The sequence below is a fragment of the Vigna umbellata genome, chromosome 9, assembly GCF_029865625.1.
Source record: "Vigna umbellata cultivar VRB3 chromosome 9, Vumbellata_1.0, whole genome shotgun sequence".
NCBI lineage: Eukaryota > Viridiplantae > Streptophyta > Magnoliopsida > Fabales > Fabaceae > Vigna > Vigna umbellata.
The window spans coordinates 35,370,818-35,386,044 of NC_142173.1; the positions used below are offsets into that span (position 1 = coordinate 35,370,818).

General features: G+C 32.6%; 1 protein-coding gene and 1 pseudogene across 1 annotated transcript; both read left to right on the forward strand.

Annotated features, from left to right (window-relative positions):
- Nucleotides 1-2,466: 2,466 nt before the first annotated feature.
- On the forward strand, nt 2,467-3,120 carry LOC148193370 (auxin-responsive protein SAUR21 pseudogene; annotated as a pseudogene).
- Nucleotides 3,121-8,238: 5,118 nt separating this feature from the next.
- On the forward strand, nt 8,239-14,852 carry LOC148193371 (kinesin-like protein KIN-5C). The gene is made up of 23 exons (XM_088099070.1): nt 8,239-8,391; nt 8,480-8,609; nt 8,728-8,886; nt 8,976-9,325; nt 9,410-9,548; nt 9,654-9,751; nt 9,851-10,007; nt 10,444-10,513; nt 10,625-10,701; nt 10,963-11,016; nt 11,113-11,193; nt 11,274-11,385; nt 11,466-11,552; nt 11,638-11,813; nt 11,959-12,120; nt 12,221-12,328; nt 12,496-12,654; nt 12,742-12,825; nt 12,948-13,153; nt 13,230-13,331; nt 13,900-14,009; nt 14,196-14,347; nt 14,460-14,852. The coding sequence occupies exons 1-23, from the start codon at nt 8,333-8,335 to the stop codon at nt 14,655-14,657; spliced, it is 3,030 nt and encodes a 1,009-aa protein (XP_087955196.1). The 5' UTR covers nt 8,239-8,332; the 3' UTR covers nt 14,658-14,852.
- The last annotated feature ends 375 nt before the right edge of the window (nt 14,853-15,227 follow it).

The window sequence follows — 15,227 nt, forward strand, 5'->3', positions numbered from 1 at the left end:
GAACCATGATCTCCAACCATATTTGATATAATTAGCATCGGATTGCGTTATATCAATTCAAGATAAGCATCCAACTTCACGAAAACGTTGAACTTCCGATGATTAAACATTTTTTTTCTCATGTCCTGATTGCATTAGTGGCTTATGAGAAAAGATTACGAAACATAACATTAATTAATATATTAATCCAATTCATAAATAATCCAACTACAATTAAAAATATCAAAATAACGTTTATTAATTTTCATTTTAATTTTTACTTTATGTACTGTATGACCTGGATGGTTAAGTAGTGATTGAATGTGGCAGTATCAAGGTAAGTCCGGCCTTAAGTTAATAAACAAGTTTTTTTACAAGATTAAGGTAAATGATAATTAGAGATAATTGGGTTAAGATTGAGTCGAGGTTAAGGTTTCACTGATCTCAAGTCCATGTCAAAAACTATAAATATAGGTCAAAGGTAAGAGGTAGTTGATGACATTTACTGTGCATTTATTACCATTATACTGAACTCTCGTAAGGACAATTTGCTAACTTAAGTATCAGAGAAAGGTACACCTCCAAACGGTAAAACGAAAATAAGGAATAGACGAACAGTTACTAGACAGCATCCCAAAAAAATTATATAGGTATTTGAAGTGACTCAAACTCATATCCAAAACACTTTATATTAAATTTCTCATTAAAATATTTAAAACATTGATGCAATAAACCATAGTTTCGAGAAGTAATTAAGAATTAGAAATAACCCAATCTAGTATTTTTAAATCCAGTTTGATATTAGTTTATAAAAATGGATCGAATGGAGTTAACTAATTAATTGAAAATGAATTGAATTTTACAGTGTGATTTATTGAATTGTCAAAGTGACTCATTTTTATATATTTTTTAAATCTAATATAATATGAAAATAAGCTAAAATTATTTACTTTTTACACAAAATAGATAATGTAGAGCTCTGGAGTTAAAAAAAACTGTTATTTTAGACATTAACTCAAACTTAACCTGCAAATTGATCTAACCTGACTATGGACTTGACGAATTGAATTCATTGGAATTCCCAAATTAAAACCTGACATTCTCTTTTTTGCCCGAAATGGTGCATTGGCCTATCGACAGACTATTTTTCTTATCTAAGAATAGGAAAGTTACGGTATATAACACCCGAAGACCCGAGTCTCCTTCTTTTAACGCCACACAAAGAGAATGCAGTACGAAAAATCAAGAATGAAGTACAATATCATCGATCGTTGTCAACACAAATTCGTGACATTGCCGGAGACAAATTCGTGTGTTACCTTCCACACACTTGTCTTTGTGTTAAGGCCTTTCACTTACTTAGTCAACCAATCTATTCTACAATAATATATTACTCTTGATTGGTTCAAGCCGTCTCCAACACTCTTCATTCTTCTCATTTTTTTCTCCTTTTAAATTGTCGCGTCCCCTTATTTTTTCCAAACTTCCGTACAGATCATACTGTTTGCTGTAAGAGTCTGGTTAGTTGGCGATACGCATTTTTATACTAAAATATAAATGCGATAATTGGGATGATTCCGCGCATATTCTTCATCGTGTTTTTCTTTGATGAATATAGCTTCATATATTAACCTATTCCATCTTTTTCCGATTATGACAAAATCATTTACTTATTTATTTCACCAACATTGAATTGGATTTATAAAGTTCTTGAAGTAAGCACTCCAAAGTCCATATCCATTATTGGAACATTATAAGTTAAACTATTTGTTCGTTGAATGGTCACTTATCTTTATTTGAATTGAGATTAAACGTGAAGGGCGATCTGGGTGTAGCCTGCACGTATTAATAAAAATATAAAATGCAAAAGAAGAATCTAAAAATTAAATAATTATAATAAAGCCATTTATATTTTTAAACAAAAATTGATGCGAATAATGGACCACTGATTATTACGCCTGCGGTATTATTATAATCTTGTATCGTTTTTCATATTACGAATGTCAGATGTTTGTTTAATTGAATGTCATGAATATATATATATATATCAGTTTTTTATAGCCATAATTAACCTATTGTTTGGCAACATTCAAAGGCCAACTAACTAACAAACACGTAAACTGAAACCACCCCAACTATGTTACGCTAATTAATGTGTTTACCGTGCCGTACACCAAGGATGTTATTGTTGGTGGTTTCAGAGTTAATTTAATTAAGTGGAAAAAATTGGACTATTAGTGTATTATAGTATTAACTACGACCCTCTTTTTTTAAATGATTAGGGTCATGCTTGGCCATGAGGTACTTCAAGATAACTGAAAGTTGGAATAAAAAAATGCGATTACTTTTCCACATTCAAAATATTGGACTGTCCTCTGTTCAAAGTATGAAACTACTCATTAGTTTCATTTTTTAAAAAAAATCTCTCTCTGTCTCTCTCTAATTACCGGTTATCTTACTCAAATTGAATCATATATATATATATATATAAACCATCCCTTCAATTTGCTCAATAGCTAGTTCCTCTTCGTAGTTTTTTGACCTATCCTTCATCTTCCTTGAACATGTTAGGGAAAAAGATGGTATCTTTCAAGAAACTGGCAAAAAGGGTGAAGGGGGTAGGTGGATTTGAGCCTGATCCTTACCCTGCTCATCATGAGGGTTTGCTCAATAACTATGAAGAAAAATGTGTGACTAACTCACCCCCGACAGGGTTTTTTGCTCTTTATGTCGGAGAAGAGCGGCAAAGATACGTGGTTCCAACGCGCTACCTTTCTCACCCCTTGTTCAAGATGCTGCTGGAGAAGACTTACAATGAGTTTGGATTTTCGCAGAGGAATGGACTAGTAGTTCCATGCAGTGTTTCCACGTTTGAGGAGGTTCTGAATGCCATAGAATGCAACAACGGCAAGTTTGACTTGGGAAAGTTTTTTGCAGAGTTTGTTTGAATCGCATGAAACGCAGAGTCTCTTTTTTTTCAAGCTATAATGTATTATCACACGCACATGTAATGCACAACACTCCAGATAGGTATAGCTTTAACTTTAACTCTGCATGATGTTGTGTTGTTGCAACATTTTCAGATAGAATAGATCTGACTTAAAATAGTGATTCGATGAACTTTAATATTGGTTTATCTTCTGTCTTTGCCTTTAGCTAATCTTTCACATGGCCAAGCCACAATTTTCATCATTGATTCCATGTTCGAACTTTACTTTAATGATTTTGAAACTGGATCACAGCTATATCATCCAGTAACAGTTGTGTCATTAAATTAATCGCAAGATTTTCTTAATTAATATGCGTATCAAGCAGGATTTGATCTCCTTATAAACAGGAAAGGATTTTTGTGTTTGATGGCTATAATTTGATTTGGTGAGAAACTATTTTGAACTTGTAGATTGAAATAGTTGAATAAAGAAATAAGTAAATCATCCATTTCTAGTGGTCAACCGGGAGTTAAGGTTGAGGCTTGAAACAGAAACCTTCGTTTTTGTACAAACTATGAAGATATTGCTGAGATGCAGGGGTTGCATATATCTTCATTTTATAATTCTGGGGAGATTCAACAGATCGCGTAGAATCTACCTCAAAAGTAAAATTTTGAAGATTCAATACACAGTCAATTGTTGCGGTTCTTCTCTTCAACTCTGATGCTTTTAGAGGTCTGCGGTTCTATCTATTTTTTTACTTTGATTTGCATCTTCACATGATCTTGCAACAACACTCTTTATAATTTTAATGCATTTCCGGATCATTAGTGAGAAGCAGGAACATAGTAGAGCAGTACATCGTATCAATTGAACTTAACATAACAACCAGATCTCAAGAAGAAGCTGGTATCGTTTCGTTGTTATAACCTTTTAATTCATGATTATGTTAAAAATCGAACTTTAAACTTAACTGAATCTTACAAACTTATAAGTAAGATAAGCTTTTGTGTCTATGTATATATTTTAAATTGATATTTATTTTTGGTGGACTTGAAACTTTGAACAAATTATACTTTAGTTTTTATGGGATTTAAAGAAACAATTACAGTTGATAATAGGAATGTTTTATAAAAAATATTTGTTTGTAAATATTTAGCTAAACCTTGATATAGGAATGTTTTATAGGTTCAATTAACAAACACAATTGAGAAAATAAACATAATCTTAATTTTAAAACCCATCAAATAGTTATTTACAAGTTCAGTTACGAAACAAAAATTATTTAAATTATGGTATTCTAATTTCGTTTATTGTATAGTGATTTAAAATTAAAATTAAGATGGACTCACTTTTTCCTTTCTTTTAAGTCAGGATGGACTTACTTAAAACAATATAATTTAAGAAGAAGTAAACAAAAATGTGAAGCAATCCTCGCATAAGTCACGCACGCACCTTCTAAGAAAATAAAGTACAAATTCAAAAGTCTTCAGATTTAAACACTGAGTAACCAAATTTACATGGCCGCTGTGAAAGAGCTTGTAATTAACTTGTTGAAACTTATACGATATTAATGTTATGAGCATGTGAAATTTGTCCAAGAGAGTTTATAGAAATATCTTATTACTTGTTAAAAGTTAATTTAGATTATAGCCCTGATTTAGTTTATAGAAATACCACATTTTGTCATTTACATTCTTTACAATCGTCAATCCAAGGACGTTTCTACGTACGGTTCTAAAAAAGTTTTGGGAATTATTAATTTAATTTAAGGTTTAATTATTTATTATTTATTGATGTGATTTTAATGTAAAATCTAATAATTGGTATAAAAAACATGTTAGATTTGTAATTAAGTTTTGTTCCCAAATTACATGAATACTAGTATGAGTTTTCCTCCAATTTCTAGTTTTAGTGTAGTTGTTTTCTAATTTGGATCACACGCTTCTTTTCTTTACATGTGTGTGAGATATATATATATATATATATATATATATATATATATATATATATATATATATATATATATATTAAAAGGTTATTGTTAACTTTTGATTTTTATTTATAATCTTAAATGTTTATGTATATCCATGCAAGTGTTCATTTGATTAAACGAAGATTAATATTTGGTTAAATTGCATACACATTTGTTATAATAAATGTGTGCTGAATCAATTTAACGATAGGTTTGTTTTTATACATATTATATCATTACACCAAGATATCCTTAATAATTAATATTCTTGTTAAAAAAATTGATATTGATAGTGCGTAAGGTATCTTGAGATGTGTTACATTATTTGAACATATTTGTTATTATTTTTATGATATGAACTTATTTATATTATTTCTCTTATTTTAAATACACTTACAATTGCTTCAAGGTGTGAATCTAAATTTAGTTATGGTTTTCAATGGAACAAATTTTATGTCTTGTTCACTTGAATGAATTTGAGAGAGAGTGATTGAATGAATTTAAGAGGATTTGAAGGTAAATTTTGTTGTTTATTTGAGTAGATTTGGAAGTAAGTGAGTGATTTTTGAAGTAAAGTCTGTAAGAATTAGTGTAGAATTTGATTTATGTGACATATTAAAAAAATTTACTTCTAAATCAACTCTCACTTACCTTCAAATTCACTCAAATAAACAACACAAAATTTATTTTCAAACCCTCTCAAATTCTTTCAATCACTCTCCCCCAAATCCATTAAAGTGAACAAAGCCTTAAGGACTTGAACATGGAGATAATTTTTTGTTACATGGATCTCAACCTTGTACTAAAACTGAGAAACTCATTCTCTTACATACTTAAGCACCACTTTAAAAAGTAAATATTATGATAAGTGGGGTCGCTCAAATAACATGAATCTAATAATCATTAAGCGTAACATTCAATAGGTTTTTAAGAGTGTATATTTGAAAAAGTAACAAGTGTTGAATACTTCTTTGTTGAGATTGAAAAATAGATTGCAAAAAGCGACAATGCAAAAATAAGCGTATTTCTTCGGAGTTTGATTTTCATAAAGTATCATGGCAAAGGAAATGTGAGATAATACATCTTGAAAATGTCAAATATTACCTCAAAATTGAAGGGGTTGAAACTTTATATGTTAGAAGACTTACTCATGCAATTAATTTGATATTTATTCTCTCATTGTTTGGATAGTTTAAAGTGTCTTATAATTGTTAGGAAGAAAAATGGTTTCTTAATGAGCTCATTTCATATTGTGTACAATAAGATAAGAGATTAAAACAATAAAATAGTGAAAATGTTCATTTAGCACGTACTTTTAAACATAAAGGCAAAAATGAATAAATTTGAGAATCCAAATAATGAAGTTCACATAGGTTCACTACAAAAGAAACAAATATAAAATAATAAATGTTTCTTTTGTAATATGGTTGGAGATATAAAGAAGAACGATACAAAACATCATGTTTGGTGTGCAAATAAGGTACATTTATTACTTTGGTATGTTCTAAGGTCAATTTAGCTTCAATACTAAAAAACATTTAGTGGTTAGATTCATGTACCACTACTAACACCAGTGTTTGAATGTAAGGTTACCTAAACTATCAGAAGTCAATGATTTTGAAAAATGGATAGATGTTAGAGATGACAAATCGGTGGAGGTTGAAGCTATTAGACATTTTGAATTATTACTATGTATTGGTTTTTATCATTTAAGTGTAGTTTGATTTTGACTTCTTATTTGGACAAATTATGATACTTTTTTTCAATTGGAAATAATGAATTCATATTATCTTTAAATTTAAATATTATTGGAACTGATTCACTTTTAACTCATTATAAATTATGTATGTTTGATAAAGTGACTTTCTACCATGAATTCTTAAATACAAAATTACATATTACTAAACATAAAATCGACAGACTGTGATTTAGAAACATTATGGCACATGCATATAGGTTATATTTGTAAAAAAGGAATTGAACAACTTTTGTCAAATAAGATATTTAACTCTGATTTTATAGTTACATAAAATCATACTAGCAAAAAATCATTAAATATTTAATCCAACTTTTACACGATGACTTGTATTATTTTATATTAAATGTTTTGTAATAAATTATATCAAAATGGCTATTGAAGGAACTAATTGTATCAGCATTAATTTATAATATATATATATATATATATATATATATATATATATATATATATATTAATTGTTTAACTTTTCATATTTTATGTGTATATATGTTCACTGCTTAATGCATCAACTGAAATTGCAAATTTATTAACTATTTAATTAGTTTTAAATTTTCAATAATGATTTTACTTTTTTTAAGTTTACTTAATTCGATATTATATAAACCTTTTCATAGTAAGTTTTTATTCAAAAATATTTTAATTAAACTGTTATTTTCAAACTAGCGTTATGAATATATTTCGACAATAAGCAATTAACGCATTATAGTTATTTAGTACTCAAAATTTGATGAATGATCATTAAACAAACAATAGTTTATGCAAAAAAAAAACTAATAAATATGAGAAACGGATAGTCTCGAAGACATGTTTGGTAAATTCTTTGTTTTTGGAAGTAGAAAAAAAAACGTTTTAGTGTTATATTTTTCAAAAACATTTTAAATAAAAGTGAGATTTAACTTTCTCAACCTAAAATAAAAATTTTACAAAAAAATATATATTAAATTTATTAAATTATTGATATAACTATAAATAAAAGTTTAAATAAACACAATACATTATTTTAAATATCTAAAAAAATCATATAAATATTTCCGGAGTGCCATGTAGCGTTCTCATTGCTCTTTTCGTAACCTTCTAAAAAACTATTACGGAAAATAAAATGAAAGTTTATTGGAATAAATTTGAAGTCATTTCAGGAAAATTGTTTTGTTATTAAAACTATTAATTAAAAGCAATTAAAATTAATCAGAGTCAATTAAATTTTGAATGCATTTCAAATTTTTCATTACAGGATCAATATTTCTTGAAATGTTTCGAAAAGTTTAATTCGAAATTTTTTTTTATATATGCACATAAGATAATATTTTTGACATTATTAAATTTTTAAAAGATTAATTTCAGTATTTTACTATAACCTAAAGAAATTACGGGAGGTGTAAAAAGTAAAGAGGATTTTGGACTGATTGTTAGGGTAGTCCAATTGAGTCGAATAATCAAACATGCCAACGATAATATAGAAACGGGAAAGACAGGGGCAAAACAGTAAAACTTAGACAGATGGGAACACCGTTAGATCACGACCCCCCAACTCTGAGCCGTAGATATATATGGAAGGGGAAATGAGAAGAGCGGATTTCAAAAAAAATCTCAAACTCACCACCCTTCATCCCCGCTCTCACACCTTTCACACACACACACACAGAGAAAGACAGGAAGGAACTTTCAGAAGCGGATCTGTGACTGAAAATGTCTATGCGCCACGAGAAAGAAAAGGGCGTCAACGTCCAGGTCCTCCTCCGTTGCAGGTATGCCGTTTACGTTTCCATTTTCCTTGTTTCTTCGTTTTTTTTTTTGCGTTCTGCAACTCTAACCCCGCAATTTGATTTATCGCAGGCCGTTCAGCGACGAAGAGTTACGGAGCAACGCACCGCAAGTTGTGACTTGCAATGATTACAGTCGAGAAGTCGCCGTCTCTCAGAGTATCGCCGGCAAGCACATCGATAGGGTTTTCACCTTCGATAAGGTATTGCTCACACTTTTCTGTTGTTTGATAATCTCACTTTGAAAAGTAAATAGTGAGAAGAGAAGTAGGTTTTAGGGGGATTGCAAATCTGAAATATGTTCACTTTTGCTTTGTGTAGGTTTTTGGTCCTTCTGCTAGGCAAAAGGATCTTTATGAACAAGCTGTTACTCCGATAGTTAATGAAGTTCTTGAGGGGTTTAATTGTACTATTTTTGCGTATGGTCAAACTGGTACAGGGAAAACCTACACTATGGAAGGGGAGTGCAAAAGGGCCAAGGTATGCTCTGATTTTATGAGGTGTGCTGATTTTATGTGACGCATGTTAACGAGCAATGTTAGTAATTTGATTTTACTATTCTAAAACAGAGTGGTCCCAATGGAGAGTTACCTCCGGAAGCTGGAGTCATTCCCAGGGCTGTCAAGCAGATTTTTGACACACTTGAGGGCCAGAATGCGGAGTATAGTGTGAAGGTCACCTTTTTGGAACTGTATAATGAAGAGATCACTGATTTGCTTGCCCCGGAGGAGATTTCTAAGGTTTCTTTGGAGGAGAAGCAGAAAAAACAGCTGCCTCTCATGGAGGATGGTAAAGGTGGAGTTCTTGTAAGGGGATTGGAGGAAGAGATTGTGACAAGTGCTAGTGAGATTTTTACGCTTCTGGAGAGAGGGTCTGCTAAACGACGGACTGCTGAAACTTTGTTGAACAAGCAGTCAAGGTGACTGTTATTTTCTATTTCCTTAATTGACAGGTGGTGGAATCATGTTTTCATATCTCTCACCAATACTTTCTTTGTCTACAGTCGGTCACATTCGTTGTTTTCAATTACAATCCATATCAAGGAAGCAACCCCGGAAGGAGAAGAACTAATTAAATGTGGTAAACTTAATTTGGTTGATCTGGCTGGGTCAGAGAATATATCTCGTTCTGGTGCCAGGGAGGTATTTATCATGAACATACCCTTTGTTCAGCGTACGCTCTGGCTTTCTCCTAATACATATTAATTTTGAACTATTAAGTTTATATTTGTGTTTGATAATTGTTAGGGCCGTGCAAGGGAAGCTGGGGAAATTAACAAAAGTTTGCTTACTTTAGGACGAGTAATCAATGCATTAGTGGAGCACCTTGGTCACATCCCTTACAGGTTTTTTTCTTTTTTTGTGCCTTTGACACTGCTTCATTCTATTGAGTCTCTAGCATTATCCTTTTCTGGGTGTGCTCACATGGAAATGTTGGCATATAGGGATAGTAAGTTAACTCGCTTACTGCGTGATTCACTCGGGGGAAGAACCAAGACATGCATCATTGCAACAGTGTCTCCTGCAGTTCATTGCTTAGAGGAAACTTTGAGCACGCTGGATTATGCACACAGGGCAAAACACATAAAAAATAAGCCTGAGGTTTGTTAGTGATTGGCATGGTGTTTAAAAATCTCCATGATACCATGCATCTTTAGTAGTGATAATGTCTTTGAAACATTTCACGTAAATATGTTACAAGCATAGTGCTTCTACAAAGATATTTAAAGTATTTGACTGCATTGTGTTTTAGATTTATTGTCTTAGTATACGATAAAACTGTCTTAAACAGAGTGACTGATTTGAATGTTCTTTTGTATTAGGATTAGGTAGGATATAAGACAAAATTATGAGCATGATTTGTTCATTTTGTTTAAGGACTGAACGAGTGCTGTTAGGGACATTTTCGTTTTAAGAATAGATTTGTGTTGATCTATTTAGCTCTAGTTTAGCTGTTTTTATTTGGACAAGGTATGCAGGATATGAGATGCTTTTCGTTTTGTTCCCTTAACCTAGTTTTTCTTTTCTGATATTTTAGGTTAACCAAAAAATGATGAAATCAACACTTATCAAAGACCTTTATGGTGAAATTGAACGTCTTAAAGCAGGTGAAATGTGTGGCTCATTAGTCCTTGCTGAAGTATCTCTTGGGTTCTTCAGGTTTCTTGGTATATTGTCTTATTTAAGATATTAATCATTTAATTGGTGACTTTCATCAGAGGTTTATGCTACGCGTGAGAAAAATGGTGTCTATATTCCAAAGGAAAGATTCTATCAGGAGGAGAGTGAAAAGAAGGTTATTTTTCTCTTCTTTCTATTAGTCTGTTATCTTTTATTAATATGAAAATTTCATTTAGAGCAGTACTATTGTTCCATGTAACTTTCAGTGCCCAGATCGTGAAGATAATTTTATTTTAGATCCCTGGACGTTTTTTCTTGCATGGATTTTAATATTGTTCATGGGTAGATATATATTGGTTTGATGTTCATTTTTATGATATAGTTGTTAAAATCACTTTTGAGGCCTTTCATTGGTGCATCCTTTTCTTTTGTTCAGGCTATGTCAGATCAAATTGAACAGATGGGGCTCACAATAGAAACGCAACAAAAGGTTTGTTTTATTAAACAACCTATTATGCTTAGAAGATAGGGCGTGCCTGCTTGTTCTTTCCTGTTATATCTGACTTGTTTTCTATGTTTCAACCAGCAACTTGAGGATTTGCAAAACAAATTAGTCGACCAAATTCAACAGTGTTCCGATTTGAGCAACAAACTCGATAGTACCGAGGTGAGTTAACAAAATTTGTGCTCATTATTTTTATGAGATATACATCCTTGCTTATAGGGAAATTGTGATAAACCACACAGAAAAACTTGAACAAGACTAGCAAATTGCTTGCCAACAGAGAGGAAGAATTAAAAAAATGTCAGTACACTTTGAAAGAGAAAGACTTCATCATTTCTGAGCAGAGAAAAGCAGGTATGCCAAACACATGATCATGTTCTATCCCTGTTTCTTGTTTAATAGTCCTCTTAGATTATGTTAATTATGTGTGACAGAAAATGCACTGCATCATCAAGCATGTGTTTTACGTGCTGATTTGGAGAAATCTCTTCAGGATAATGCTTCGTTATTTTTGAAAATTGGTATGACTTATTCTTTGCTCTGTTTTTGTTGACTAAGAATTGAAGTTGTATCTATTAACTTGTTTACCTGTTTGTTAATTTATAGGCAGAGAAGATAAGTTGAACTCAAATAACAGAACTGTAGTGAACAATTACCAGGCGGAGCTCGCTCAGCAAGTTGGTTCTCTGTGCAGCACTGTTGCAACGTCATTGTCTGAACAGAATGAACATCTGGAAGGTGTGAAGAAGCTCTGTCATTCGTTTTTGGACGTTCATGATAAGGTGGGTACATAAAGAATCCAATATTGTTGTTTGTCTTTCTTTCATGGTCTTATCCACTTCATTGAAATCCTTGCTTTCCCCGTATTTTTGTGTGTCTTGTTATATTTTATCTCTAAATCCTCTAATTCCTCTTTGTTTATTGTAGGCCGTTGTTGATTTTAAAAAGAAAGTGACATCTCTGAGGTCCTTGTATATATCTCATATCGAGGCAGTACAAAATGTCGTGCGCTTGCATAAAGCGAACTCTGATGCTGCCTTTGAGGAACTTACTTCTGTTATATCCTCCAATGGCGATTCAATAGAAAAAGTATGTTTTACTTGTTTCAACTTTTAGCTAGTGGTGTGCTCTTTTTTCTAAGCTTTTCATTGCTAGTACTAATATAAATCTATAATTCGTGATAAATTAGTTTCTTGCATCCGAGGCTACCGAAGCTGGTTCAATATTTGATGATCTTCAGGGTTCCCTTTCAACTCAGCAGGGTGAATTGGCAGTTTTTGCGAGCGAGTTACGAAATGTACGTGCTTCAAGTTTTCCTTCTGTTAGTTCTAAACTAAATCGTCACGTGTTATGCTTTTCTCTTTTCTGTCCTGTACAAAACTGTTATTATTTCTTTTTTCTGTTCAGACTGATGGTTTTTTATCTTCTTCTGACTGTTATATTATTGTGTATTGTAAATCAAAGAAATTCAATCTCAGCATTGAACAAATAAAGGATATCTCCGAGCGCTCTCAAGAATTTGTGGATAAGCTTTTTGAAGAATCAAAAAAGCTTGAAGACTACGCTTCACAGGCTGACCAAGTGCAAATGAAGAGCATTGATGAGTTTAAAAAAGCTTACGAGGTTCTAACTTTGCACCAACAAGTATTATTTGAAAGATGGTTCTGGTTGTTGACATCTGATGTGGAAAGCTTATTCTATTCTGTGCAGGAACAATCAAAATCAGATACAGAGAAACTTATTGCTAATATGACTACTTTAGTTTCTGATCACATTCGGCGACAAATGGATCTGGTCAGTTTTGGATTGTTCATTTTATTTTGAGTGGTGGTTGTGGGGGAAGGGTCGGAAAATTTTATGTTCCTGTCAGTTTAGTTTGTCGTTCATATAGAAATCAAATGATGTTCGGCTTGCAGGTAGACTCAAAGCTTGTTGATCTTAGGGAAAGCGGAATGAAGAACAAGTCCTTCTTGGATGGACATTTGTCTTCAATGGGAGATATTGTTACCAATGCTAAAAGGAAATGGCAGGCCTTTTGCGTGCAAGCAGAAAAGGATGCAAAAGACACTTCGGATTTTTCTGCTGCTAGGCATTGCCGTATGGAGGTGCTCATGCAGCAGAGGTAAGTGTTCTTTCCCCAAATTTTCTTTATCCGGATACTCTCACTCACAATCTAACACTCTTTTTTAAATCCCTAGTTTTAAGACTGCTAAGTCGGCTTTTGAGCATACAAAGAGGACACATGATGCTGTGAATGAGATGGGGACCAAACATATTTCGGCAACAGAATCAATTGTCAGGTGCGTGGCAAACTGATTGTAATGAGTCCTAAGCACTAGTACCTTTCTAGAATAACGTATCACTGTGTTTTATACGTCTTCGTGTCCCACCGTTCTTAACCGTATACAATTGAAAAAATAAAATTTCAAGTTGAGATACCGCTGCAACACAAATTTTTGTGCGACGTTTGTTTTCGTAAGACTTAGCTAGTTATTTTAACTATCATGATATATGTTTCTTAAAATTCTATTATTAGAACCCTTATTATGGAAAAACCATAAAACTTTGGAAATTTGTTTTTGTAGTGATTTTATATGATTTTTAGTTGTGTTGAGAATTTTGTCATGCAAGTCATATGCACTGTAACCATATTTTATATTTTGGACATTAACCGTGTGTGTCATGGCGGAGCCAATGCTTAATATAATGAGCCTCTCTTTGCTGCCGATCTTTAAATTTGAGGCGGGAAGAGGGAGTGTTGCACTAATGTCGTTATTACCTCTGTTTTTCTTGGGCCATTTTACTGCTTTGATGCCTCACGAATGGTCCATGCGATTTGATAGGGTGTTGCCGTTTTGTTTGGTTCAGGAATGCTACTGATGGCAATGAGCAACATGTCGTTGAGGTCAATTGTGCACGAATTTCAGCAGAAGAAGATGTGGCAAAGAATAGTGAGGAGCTTATTGAGCAGTTTGATGGTGAGTTATGATTCGTATCATGGTCCTTTGATTAGCAATATCCCGCAAATTTACGTCTGAGACTTGGGTTGTTTGATCATGATTATTTTCTTTAAGTGAATGTAATGCCAAGATCTCACCTTTTTCTATCAAAATGTGTTTGTGTATGTATTTATCCTTTTTTTTCTTGGATTACATTTTTTGCAGTCACTTCAGCACAAGAACGGGATTCCATATCTGGCGTATTAAATGTGGTGAGAACTCATGCAAATACACTTGAGACGCTACGAGAGGATCACGATGGCCAAGCTGCTTCGATTGAACACAGAGCAAGCGAAACTTTTCAACAGCAATTCAGGGTATGTAAACTCGGTTTCTATTTTGTTTTCCGAAGTTATAAAACAGTCATTGTTGACATTATTTAGCATTTGATGCAATAATGTGAGGGTTGTTGTTTCTGATGTCCTGCAGGATTATGAACCTACCGGTACAACACCAATAAGATGTGAAGCTGATGTTCCGACAAAGGGGACAATAGAGTCTCTTCGATCCTTGCCAATGGAATCCCTGCTTGAGGAATTCCGGGAAAACAACCCATACGAATCTTCTGATGTAAAGGAGTTGAAACCATCTCTTATTCCACGTTCGCCTCTTACTCAACTGAACTAAATGGTGGTATAAGCTTGCACGGTTGGGTCCTTCATTGTTACAAATTTGTATTTCTATTGTAACATCACATTGCTTTTGTTAGCCATAATTGTTCAAAGAATGCATCCTTGGAGGATAGGATATTTAGAGCAATGTACTCTGTAAATCCCACCTTGGGATGAAGTATATGTTAAAATAATGTTTAATTTTAAGTAAGGCTCTCGCTTTTGTTTAAGTTTTTTATTCTTGTCATATTTAGAACATACTTGATTTGTATTTTTCGTGTGCAGTTCTTGGAAGATCAAAACATTTCTTCGCTGCCTTAAATTTGAAAATATTTATGTTTCGCCATTGTAATCAAACTGTTTGATTATTTTCTTTCTTTCTAGGTATCGGGCAAGAACAAGTGATTGATGCGACGTGATTCGTTAGGATTGGAAAATGCGATACCATTTTGCCAATGGGGGAAAAAATGTTGATAATAAGACAAGTAGTTCTGGAAGACTTCATAATTATGCCAAAAAGAACAGTAGCCAAACATTTGTGTTTGGTTACTTATGTTTAATTTCAGTAAAAGTACATTGGGTCAAG

Coding starts and splice junctions, on each gene's coding strand:
- LOC148193371 (XM_088099070.1), top strand. CDS start 8,333: ATGTCTATGCGCCACGAGAAAGAAAAGGGCGTCAACGTCCAGGTCCTC. Junction 8,610..8,727: donor GGGTTTTCACCTTCGATAAG/GTATTGCTCACA, acceptor TGCTTTGTGTAG/GTTTTTGGTCCTTCTGCTAG. Junction 12,655..12,741: donor AGTTTAAAAAAGCTTACGAG/GTTCTAACTTTG, acceptor TATTCTGTGCAG/GAACAATCAAAATCAGATAC.